The 12,411-nt window shown below is 39.7% G+C and overlaps 1 protein-coding gene across 3 annotated transcripts; it reads right to left on the bottom strand.

Moving 5' to 3' along the window:
• Positions 1-954: 954 nt before the first annotated feature.
• ilrun (inflammation and lipid regulator with UBA-like and NBR1-like domains) lies at positions 955-11,380 on the bottom strand. Of its 3 annotated transcripts, XM_040115649.1 has the most exons (6): positions 11,051-11,380; positions 8,221-8,375; positions 7,915-8,112; positions 7,333-7,637; positions 6,965-7,024; positions 955-4,577 (listed from the first exon to the last, which is right to left on the bottom strand). In XM_040115649.1, the coding sequence occupies exons 1-6, from the start codon at positions 11,206-11,208 to the stop codon at positions 4,542-4,544; spliced, it is 912 nt and encodes a 303-aa protein (XP_039971583.1). In that variant the 5' UTR covers positions 11,209-11,380; the 3' UTR covers positions 955-4,541. The 3 variants fall into 3 exon arrangements, with proteins under 3 accessions (XP_039971583.1, XP_039971584.1, XP_039971585.1); XM_040115650.1 differs by lacking the exon at positions 6,965-7,024 and having other exon boundaries at positions 11,051-11,378; XM_040115651.1 differs by lacking the exons at positions 955-4,577; positions 6,965-7,024 and adding an exon at positions 7,039-7,141 and having other exon boundaries at positions 11,051-11,379.
• Between the last annotated feature and the right edge of the window lie 1,031 nt (positions 11,381-12,411).

The following is a 12,411-nucleotide window of genomic DNA, read 5'->3' as shown; positions in this document are numbered from 1 at the left end:
TGATTTTACATTTATATGATACAGTATCTACTGTATGTACTGTCAGAGGACATTTCACTCAAAACCAAAATATGTCAACCCCGTGGTGGTGCTAGAGAAATATGTAGGGATCAGCCAAGTCATTAATATGCATCAGCTGGGTACCATGGAAATTCATTGGTCAATAACTAGTTGATGAAACATTTCACAAAAAACACAAACCTCGTGGTGGCGCTAGAGGAAAAGTCAGGGTATCACCAAAGTCACTAGGATTCATCATCTGTGCACCATGAATATCTGTGCCAAAGTTTTCACTTATTTCACAAAGTAATTGAAAACTGCTACCTGCTGATGGAACAATAGGAAACGTCAGAAGATCATCAAGGCCAGTAGGATTCATCCTCTTGGCACCATGAATATCTGTACCAAATTTCACAGCTGAGATTTGTTATGACATTTCACTAAATGCCAAAAACGCCAGCCTGCTGGTGGCACAAGAGGAAAAGTACGTATGATTTGTTCTGTGGGTACCATGAATTTCCTTGTACTAATCTTCATGGCGAACTATCAAATCGTTGAGGTCTTTCAGTCTGGACCAAAGTGGTGGACTGGCCAACTGACTGAGAGACAAGACAGACCGACCAACATTGCCATCCCTAGAGCCATGCTACTACCATGGCTAAATACTGCAGTTTTAACACTGATTTCCTGAAGGTGGCTTCAGTGCTAGAATGGCATAAACTATTATTTTCTTTGCCTGTAGATGGCATGCTCAGCATGTCCACACCTGCACTGACTGAAACTGCAGGTGTGCAACTGCTGACACTGCAGCTTCACAATTTGATGATGTTGGAAGGGCAGGATGTGATTTAAGGTTTAAGGAGCATTAGACGTAAAATAAGAGGAATAATAAGCACAGTTGGTATTTGTCCTCACCAAAAAATACAACTTACTCATTGTTTCAGTGTTAATTTAATCATACAAATGCTTAATTATAGATACAGGGGGGGAAAAAAAAGCTTTATTGTTTGACAATTTCTCTTCAGATAAATGTGCTATTTTAGGACTATGTAAACTTTCATCTCATTCACAAACCATACCACCAATCTCAAGTCCATACATAGTCACAAACTAAAACTATAGAATGAATCCAGCAATATTCAGATTTCCTCACTGTCTGTCGCTTTCTCACACACACACACACACACACACACACACACACACACACACACACACACACACACACACACACACACACACACACACACACAAAAGACTGACTTGACTAAAAGAAGCAATGCAGAAGAGTGTATACTGTTTGGGAGAAGGACTCTAAGCTGACTCAGTACAAATACAAACAGATGCACGCAGAATGCTGGTGAATTTTACGGGTATACATGATCATAGAGGCAATGAACTCTAAACAATAATATTTAGATGTTCATAATTACAACTAGGAGAAAGTTTCAATGAAATACCCCTTTAGAAAAAAATTTAACACTATCATGGAGTTCTATCACCAACTTTTCCCATTTTATTTTTAAGCCAAAACACATGATCAAATCCATTGTCTGACATAATGAACATAGCAAAGCTGAAGTAAAAATTCAGGTGTGAAAGCAGACCATCTCATTCGCAGATACGCAAAACCTTAATAAACACAAGTCAATCAATCTTAGTTTTTAAGATCAGACAGTGGCGCAGCGATGACAGTGATGCTTAAGAATGGAAACTTTATGTTTAATACTTTGAAAACAAAACTTAAAGCTCTGGAGAACATAGGCAATTTGGGTAGAGAAGATTAGCAAAACAAACCCATGAAACTTTCTGGAAAAGGAATTCACACAATAAGCCAAAAATCACTACTTTTCCTCATTAGCAGTGGTAGAGAGCATTGTGCAAATAGCAGTAATAGAACATCAGTGCTAATAATGCTGATACAAACCATTAATTTTCATATTCAAATTGTCCTACAATCAAACTACAACTTATCACCTTTTCTTCACAATGTACTCAGCATGTCAACTCAAGTTTAAGTTGGTCATTTGTTTTTAGCACCACCTGCTGGCTATAAATGGGACTTTTTGCATCTGCAATGCACAATGTGACAGCAAATAAATAACATCAGGGCAATTAGTGAGTCAGTTCATCCAAATTGCTCAACAATGCTTCAGAGGTAAACACCTAGTAAAGCTCTCTAAATATTGATGTGTATGTGTGTGTGTGTGTGTGTGTGTGTGTGTGTGTGTGTGTGTGTGTGTGTGTGTGTGTGTGAATAGACACGTCATCCTTTGCCCAAGTAGTATACACCATTGTTATGTCAGTTAAATCCAACGAGAAACCATTAACATACATGCACGGGCAAACGCACGTGCACGCACGCACATGCACATGCATACACACACTCACACACACACAAACACACACACACACACACACACACAAATATATTTCTAGTACACATACTGTAGACATGGACTCTGGAAACTACAGTCACTCACCAGGCAAAATAGATTTAAATGGCTTTTTCAACCCTTCCTCACACCTCACTGGCTCAAACTCACTTGCATCCTTTTACACTTCAGCATCTATTTAAAGCGAAAACCCACCCTAAAAAACACACACACAAACACACACATTGTCCCATGCAGTCTGAATCGAGCACCAGCAGACTGTGTCGTTTTATGACAGCACAGATTAGTGTCTTGGTTCTGTGGACTTTATCTTTAGGAGATGGGGTTCCTACACAGGGATCGTCCATATTTTCTTGCCCTTGTCTTTAAATTTCTAAAATGTCATGTATCAGATTAGTGGCTGGACACTAAGACTTCCTTCAGATATGCCTGGCATGGGTTTACTTTTTACTTTAATTACCACACAGAGATGGGCTCCTTAGTGTAAAGTTGTTTTAGGACTACATTTCAAATGTTGTGGAAGTATCTCGGGAAATACTGGGACTAGTTAGAGTGTTGTTTTGGGGTTTGACAGCACGTTTTTCTCAAAAAAACGGCAAATAGTGAAATAGTTCAATTGACAAATACTTAAATTTAAAAAATACTTCTTAGAGGCTGAAGCAAACAGGTTCATGTGTTATCTGACCTAGTTTAGCAACCAGGGTTCAAGGCATCTAAAACTACTAGTTTTAGTCTGAAAGGGTGAACACCAGGTACAACAGTAACTTTTGAGTAATAAATGTAAAAAACTCAGATATTGGTGGTAACGTCTAGTGTTCTCAGCCATAAGTTCCATTACAGTCAGTTACAAAAGTACTTGAAACATGACAGTTGAAAGCGAATTTGTCGTCTTTTTCGGACTAGAGCACAAGTTGTTTGAACCTCTGTGAGACTGACTGAAGAAAACAAACCCCGTGGATGTATATCAGATCGGTGGACCTGAAATTGTAAAAGAAAAATTCCAGCAACAACTCCTCCAGACTCCAAATAACAGACCTGTTAATGCCAATCATAGTACGATCACCATAATTACCAGTTTCAGACTTGTAAATAGCACTCAAGTCAACATCTAAGTCGTAATCACAACTGGAAAATTCAGACTTTTCTGACAGCTCTGATTCTTCCGACTTGGCACATAATAATACAGAGGTGTCTCAAAACCAAACAAATATGGACACCTCATGCCAGCCAATCGTTCAAGGTGATTAAACCCAAACTTCATAGATATAATACCAAATTTTTTCACACAGCCAAATCAACCATTTTTAGCTGTCCAATGATGTGAACCCTCGCAAGACGTATACACTGTATGGGAATGCAGCAAAAGTGCATCGATTTATCCTAGATCTAGAGCAATTCTGCAGTGGTCTTTCACGAACTCCGGTATTTATCTGTGGCCAAGTGGCTGGTACGACAGGTCATATTTGTTGTTATACTAGCTGTGTAACATCCCACATTATTCAACAGATTTGTGTGTGAAACTAGTATAAGGCTGTCATCCAGAAGAGTTTGGAAATACTTCACACATTTCTAATAAAAACAGTTTGGTGTGGTTCATAAAAGATTACACTTTTTTCCATACAAAACATACATCCCACAATTTTTTGGTGTTTTTTTTTTTTAAACAATTTTCAAGGCCTCAAATCTATCATCGATCACTATTAGGTTTTGTACTGTGTACCAACACTTTTCCAAACATTTTCAGATCTGTGTAGGAACCCTGAAGAGACAAAGTATTCAATTGCCCATGGGAATACCAAATTGTATGTAGATCGTTTAGGGTTGATTTTCCCTTTAATTAGCTGTGTTTTTACAGTGGAAATAAAAATAGTCGTGTGTATCTATTTTTAAGGGTTGATAGCACTCTTAAATGAAGCATTCACACATGCTAATCCGGTCGTTGATGTCAGGTGGGATGTTTCACTGTAGCAGATGTAATCCATCACCTCACTGTAATTTGTGTTTCTGTGGAAAGGGCCATGGGTCGGGGAGAGGGTTGTCATGAGTCAATATAAAACAACTGTTCCTCCCCCCCTCCAACTCCTCTACATTTAATGACTCCCAGGGTGTTCAGCTCATCATCCACTATGGGGGGGGGTCTTTGTCATTCTAGCTCTGTCCAAATGGATAGGGTCCGTGAATACCCTGGAAAAAATGAGAGAATGGGTATTAGTTTATATCTTAGAAGGATTTTATTACAAAAGTTTCAGAGTGTGCTATGTATGTAAGAGCTGTGTACCGCTGTCTGCTGTTATCATCAGTTTCAGGGCAGTAGCAAAGCCTGCAGTACTTGTAGGAAGCAGCGTCCTTTTGAATTAATGATTTGAATGCCCTGACTGGCTGACAAAGCTAAGTGGTTCTCAACAGTCCAGGAGAGGCTGTGAGATGTTACTGCTGTAGAATATAACAATCATGCGGCTCCACTAGAGAGAGTCAGGCGATTCAATTGAGTTAACAAGTTGTTACACTGATAGGTAGGTGCAATGATAAAGGACTTTTCCTCAAAAGAGGGCATACATTTAGTTTAAAAAAAAAAATTTTGGCTAGATTTTTTCTGATGAATGTCACTATGAATCAACAGTACAAGCAATGCACAGCTGAATAGCAGCAATACTCACGTGGTGGTCACAGTACATGTCATCTCTGATATTGATTTTAACAACACGTTCAGTCTATATACACACTAGCAGCATAATTTGGCTGAAATGACAATTACACACTAGAAAACAAAGCTGATATATGAAGAACCATTCGGGTGCCGGAACGATCCGATGACGTATTTTTGTACTAAAGCACACTAATTTTGAAAGATTCCCACTTGATTTGGCTAACTCGGACAGCTGAAGCCTCACATGGACTTCATATAAACTTTGGACTGTACTCTTAGACAGAATGAGAACTGTGGATTTTGTCCCCCATCACTTACACTGAAGTTGATTTGAGAACAGATTTTTTCGGGGGCAGTAAGAACATGAGGGGGAATTACGACAAGAAAAACGTGCTTCATTGTCCATACGGTCATCCGACTATTGTAAGTCTGTCTATAAGATAGACTTGAAAAACTGTGAACCTAAGCTTTAAACTCAGTTCTACATTGTCATGGCTCAACTTGTAAAGCAGCTGTGCTTTCAGTTTAATAACTAAATTCAATTCCCAAACTTATAAATTAGTAACATGCTATCATTTAGCAAGTAATTTTAATTATGTTAGCAACATAGCCTTTTTAGCAGCAATCACAAAGCGTAGCTGAGGTTGACAGGAATTTGATTCATTCTAGAGCCATACTATCTAAACAGAATTGTTAGACAAGTGGAAATTGTCCCTGGATGGTAGGAATCATCAAACTCCTTAAGATTCATCCTCTGGGTGACCATGACTGACTGTAAAAAACTTTCTAATTTCTGTCAAGATATTTCCCTCTGGGCCAAAGAAAGGGGCCAGGAGGCACATCACTAGCATGGCTAAAAATTAACTAACCAGGCCATGCAACTATCCTTTTCATTACATGAGAGTTAAGATGGAAAAAGAAAAAGTACTTTCTCCCTAATAACTGGAAACTAGGTGGTTACATAATGTGCTATACTCTACAGCTAGACTGAAATTAATTCTGTCATAAGAGGTCTTCATTTCTGTTCCACGTGCTTTTACTTCAGTTATACCTTATTAAAACAGCAACTTGAAGTCAGAAACTCCTCCAATTGTACAGCTTCTGAACAAACTACCAAGAAATTTGGTATGGATATAAACAATCCCCGGGGATAAATACCTCATCATGTTGATGACCCATTTAACTTCCCCTTGACAAACACTAGAGCAGATTTTTATTAAGTTGGTGTTAAATGTGTATGGATTATTTGTAGTCACTAAAGGATGACCCATTCCAACTCTGGGCCAAAGTTTCCAGTTATAGACAAGTAATATCAAAATCTAATGGACAGACTATGATGAAATTGACTGAGCACGTTTATATTCCTTGGAGAATGAAACCCTCTTACACTCAAAGTCAACCCGAGGTCAAAAGTTTAATTTTGCGCACAACATATCTCATTATGTCACAGGCAGACTGCCATTAAACTTGCTGAGCACATTCATGATTAAAAAGAGAAAAGCACTTTTGATTTAAATGATTGCCCGTAATTTCTGGTGGCTGCTTCCTCAGGCCAAACTTTACAGTTTTATGCCTTCTACTGGTAAAGCTTTAGTGGACCGTGACAATGGTAGTTTTGTCCGGCTCTTTCATTTTGTGCTGTGGAATGCACACTGCAGCTTCCAGGGGGCAGCAAAAACTTAAAAGTTCAGTCTTGTGTTATGCTACAACTGGTTAAGAAATTACAATGAACAAATTACATAAAATTTAGATATATGGAATCAGGCCAACACTGCCGTTTCACTAAATATCACACACTATTGCAGTACTTTTGGAAAAAAAATCATGACTGTGCATGAGATTATTAGCATATATTTCATATTTTAAAAGACTTGTTTAAAAAGACACACTTTGAAATTAAGGGTTGAGTGTTAAAATGTGTCACCTCTTGTGATAAACTTGTTGAGCCAGAGCACCACTGGTCATCCTTTACTTTCACAAAAGGCTGGTCAAGGAAGAATCAGGTTGTTCAGTCACACCAAGTTGTACTTATTCTCCTCCAAGCCAAACAGATAATATTTAAAAATCTTAAAGTCAATCTGTCAATCATATGGGGTCACCCCTAAAGGAAGCACATGATGTAACACATCAGCCAGGGGACACATATACTGTGAATGGATGCATATATTTTTGTTTGTACATTAATTTAAATATACTGCCATACGGTGACCCATGTCCCATGGTCATGGGGAGGGGTTATAAGTGGAGAGTCTTTATGTGGAGTATAAAATCTTAAATATGATGCATACATACCTGACCGTAAGTCACCACAGAAAGATTGGTTTGGAGACCGTTTGACGCCCTATTTACAGCATTATGAGACAGTCCATTTTGATCTTGCTGGATTGGCTCTTGTGTACTTTCCCAGGCCCCGCCAGGATCTCTGAGGCTGTTGTCAGTGGCGTCGTGCTTGTTCTTCTGTGGCGAGGCGAAGGGGTTGAAGTCTCCCTGAACATTGCGTTGGGGTTGGGTGTTGAATTCTGTCTCAAAGGAGGACAGCTGCTGGGTCACGCCGAGGAGACCTCCAACTTCTACACTAAGAATCACCCAGATTACATCTGTGAAGACAAGGAGCATACACAAACATGGGCCAACTGAATATAGATACAAGGTACCAATGTGCAGATTTTTTTTCTGTGTTATATGATGATAAATTTTATACTTCTGGTTTGTTTGGTTAGTAAAGAGAAGCGATTTGAGTCATTGGTCTCAGAGAAAGTTTGATGGAATTGTGAAGAAAATAAGTTATATTAATAAAATAATGAAAATAAAAGTTAGCAGCAGCCCTAATAAATTGCCCCATCAGAAATTAAAAAATTGTAGACGATTTCCTACCTCCATAGAATAACCCAGTGGCTGTACACATCCTCCACTGACCCTGGTACATGCCAGGAGTTGTGGGACTCCGCATCTGCACACTCACATCTGATATTTCCTGGGGGTCTAGAGACTTCACCATGACTGTGTTTACATGGCCAAACTGATCCCCACCAATGTACTTGAGACAAACCCCAGGCGGCCACGACTCTGCGCCTGTAACATACAAAGATGGGCGCAATCAAACACAGCTCTTATTACATGGAGATTTAGAAAGGCCAATTGTATAAGCCAAACGTGTGAATGCAGTGACATGGTCCATACCTGTGTTTTGTATCCTCCAGGTCTTTGTGAACGGTGTATCTGGAGGAACCGACTCTCCTTCCCCAATTGTCACATCTTCAACAAAGGACATGGATGGCGTGTTGACATTGGGACTTTCAAAGTCATAATATGCACCGATAGCAGCCTGAAGGTTCCTGTTCAAACAGAAAAGGAAAAGCATGTTGTCAGGAGTAGACATTACCCAAGGAATAGTGGCCATGAGATTTTTAATTTTAATGTTACAATATAAATATATCAGATACTTGCTGAGTCAGGGGACTGAACCCTGTTCTCTCTAGCTGACGGACAGTATTTCTGATCTGTTTCCTCACAAAGTACTTGACTACTAACTCAAATATGACAGTCCACTCTTCTGATACTGACAGGTAAAAGGAAAATCCACCCTAAAATAGAATTCACATATTTAATATAGTTAATTTATAATCTATGGTTCTCTTTTCAAATAAGGCATCACAAGAAAAATCCGAGACTTGCTCAACAGAGAGTGAACAATGGAGCAACTCCTGAGACAACACACTGTCAATATCTCTAATCTCTTCCACTGCTGCATTTTTTAAGGAAAAAAAATGTACATGTTTACTCGTTTCAGCGTCTAAAAATTGATTATTTATTGGTTGTCTTAGACTTCTATGAGAGTAAACAGAATATTGTTGGTTTTTAGGCGGCTGGTGGGACTAAAACAATTGAAGTATGTCAGCTTGGGCTGTGGGAAACTGTTATGGGCATTCTGAATACACTTTTATGAAATACAACATTTCCTTGCGGAAATAAGAGCAGATGCATTATTTCATTCAGCAAATGCCAGATATTTACAAGGGGTGCTCCTGCAGTTTTTACATGCTCCGTTACACCTCACGCATCTGACTCTGGAAACCGGTATGGTATCTAAAAAAAAAACACATGGGGATGGCATTATGCTGGCTTTGCTGGGTTCAGTGTAAACAAGGAAAATGGGGGTGTCTTATTAACGGGGGGGTCATATTAACGGCAATAGAGTGGGGTCCCTGTTTAAAAGAGGCTTTTGTAACGTCTTTCATTGCACCCTTCCTAACTAGTAAACATCCTCGTCTGTCAATCGCCACACCTCCAGTTTCTAAGGCTGATTTTCATCACATCATCGGGGGTTATTTTCTCAGACTTGAAAATGTTCCTTCAGAGCCACAGAAGATATTATACAACTGTTTTTACAGGCTGAGAAGTACTTGCCATGATTATCTAATTGATTTGGTAGCATTTTCTGATAAGGTACAATTTAAAAGGCTATATAACCTGTAATTACTGTCTTTATTTATGGCTAATAAATCGTTTACTACTATTTTGCAGATTATTTATAAGACATTAATAACGACAACTTTTGGGTTGCCAGGTAGTGGAAAATCCTCCTCTAGCAAGCACTTATATTGTTTAGAAAGGCATCAAGTCTGCTAACAGTTTGTAACTGATCTATAAAGTATTCATAAATGATTTGTTAACCAGTTATAGAGCCATTAATTGAGGCTTATAAATGGCGCCTTATCAGAAAGTGGCACCTTGATTTTATGTGTAATATTGGTGGGATACTCCTTTAATGAATTTGAACAATTTTAGTTTTAACAATCTGAGTAGCACTAAACTTGTGGCATGAAAACGGTCATTTCTGAAACAAAAACTCGACATAACTTTCATGAAGGTAGGTTTTACTGCAGGGTTGTTTTTTCTGACAGCATCAGTTTTAGTGTGCCTAGTAAACTGGAACATAAATGACAACGTACATGAGTGTTTCATTTTTTAAAGGATATACCTGAGGCGTTACTGATTCAGAGCTGGAAGCAGGAGTCATATAAAAATAAAAAAAATTTGGTTTATGAATGACACCCAAGTTGTTCATTTTGCAGCTTGGTAACAGATGTATCAGAGGTTTAATACTGGATGTAATGTTTTTCACAATTTGGAAAGCTGATATCAGATCAGTTTCATCCAAGTGTTTAGGTTCATCTGCAAACTAACTGATCACGACACGGAATGCGTGAGGATTTCTTGAGGGGAAACCCCGATCCTGTACAAGAGGGCCTACGCTGAAATGGGCCCATGATCATGCTTATTTTCCTTGAAATATTCCCGAGATGTCAACAATTTATTGCCCTAAGCTCTGTATTCAACCGAAACTTAAACCAGAACGAGTCAGCTCTCACCTGACGCTGTCATCTTTCCGGTATGACGACACTACGCTCCAAAAATAAACTTGAACAAACATTGATTTGGGTTTTTTGGGGCTGGATGTCCCCCCTTCAGAGGAGATGTAATCAAACCCCTCCGACTATTGATCAACTAACGCTCGGTATCAGTTGATCAGGGTCACCGAGACCACTTGTTGTGAGCCGGTGATAGCCGTTGATCACGACCGGTTACGTCATCAGACTAACGTTAAGTGACCGCCTTGAGTTTTGTCTTTCCGGAGAGCACGTTTTAACTGGCTCTGAACGGTGTTATGTAATACGGCAGATAATCTACATCGAGAGTTCCCTGCTCTTAAAATTAGCCTGCTAGGTAGTTAGCTAGCACGCTCTTTGCTTCTCCAGTTATTTTTACCTTAATATAACTCACAAGCAGGTCAAACTTCAACGCTTCGTTTCCGTTTGCCCCTGAAATGATCGCTGGGAGTTAAATGCGGTTTCCCATGTCCTCTCAGCTTTAAACAACACTAACTTGTGTGTCTGTCTCCATTTTTTTTTTTTTTTTAGAATTTTAACATATGCTAACTAGCTAATTAATGTGCTAGGTTAACGTCATGTTCCTGTCCAACAAGGGGCCCTCGCATCCCCGCACTCACCAGTTGGTCATGTCCAGGAAGAAGGCGCAGCCGGCTGGGTTGAGCTGAAAGCCCAGCAGTCTCTGAAACTCCGAAATGAGGACGTCCTTGTCCGTGGTACCCATGCAGCTGAACTTCTGCATGAGCTCCGCGTCCACGTCCATGTCCGTGCCCTCCATGGGTGGCGGGTGTCCCGTAGCGGAGACGGGGTAGTACGGGAGGGAGGGGAGGGGGTCCTCTCTCAGTTTAGTCCGAGGCCTTGTCCAGCCATAACAACCAGCTCAACAACAACAACCGTCAGTGCGCATGGCACGACCAGGGGGACGATGTTTGACGTTGCAACAGCCCGCGCGTCACCTTCGCCAATCACGTAGTGGGCGTCGACGTCATCTGTTGCTATTTGCAGCCACCTTTTCATTGGGTCATCAATGAAATCCAAGCCGCTCGTTTTTCGACTCAGTAACAGAGATATCAGAGGTTTAATACTGGATGTACTATGTGCATTTCTATGTGAAGCAGACGTGGACGGATTATGAGACAACTCTCGTAGAAGTTTGACTGACTTTCCAACAAGAAATGTTAACGATTCACTTCAAACATTGGCTCTGGCCCCCGGGCCCCCTGACCCCTTGCATCCCCCGAGCCTGTGCCCAGCAGGCCCATTCAGTAATCCTTCCATGGAGGCATTTCGTGTCGTTTTTGTCTGTAATTTTTGTCTGTTTATATTATCCCTGCCACTCCAAAAGAATTTGCTATCGTGGAGGATGTGATTCCTAAAGGTGTAATGATGTTTGATCCAGCCCTGCGACCCGGGACAGAAGGATCAGATATCTCTTTCAGAGAGACACCTTTCCATATGGAATCCATTACTGGGCAAGGTTTGTCCAGTGGAAAAAGAGTGTTCACCTCGCCTTCCAAGGATACTTGATCGCAAACGAACCTAGACGTGTCTGTTTCAGACTGCTGCATCGATGCTATCCAACAAAACATCCTTTGCAAAAGATAATAAATTACACTGATATTAATTGCTCTTTCTGTGAACTTGATGGTGAGGCAATCTTATACTTGTTTTTGAGCTGTACAGTACCTATACCATTGATTTTTTGGAAAGAATTTGCCCAAAATACTTGTTGTTTTATTTAACGTTTTCATAAATTAAATGCAACATTACATACAAACTATTAAGTGCTCAACAAACCCCAAAGCCTTAAAGACTCTCAATAAATGGAAATTGTGTGATTGTCTGACCTGCTAATTTTTTTTTTTTTTTCCCCTTTTCCTTCTTTTATGTCTTATTTACCTGTTAACCCCAGAATATGTTTCTTATGTTTGTTATTACACAGTTTTGCAATAAAAACAACAAAAAAACCTTTATATGGTTA

This window comes from Xiphias gladius, chromosome 21, assembly GCF_016859285.1.
Source record: "Xiphias gladius isolate SHS-SW01 ecotype Sanya breed wild chromosome 21, ASM1685928v1, whole genome shotgun sequence".
NCBI lineage: Eukaryota > Metazoa > Chordata > Actinopteri > Istiophoriformes > Xiphiidae > Xiphias > Xiphias gladius.
Note: the sequence above shows the minus strand (reverse complement) of the source record. Positions and strands in the feature narration are given on the sequence as shown.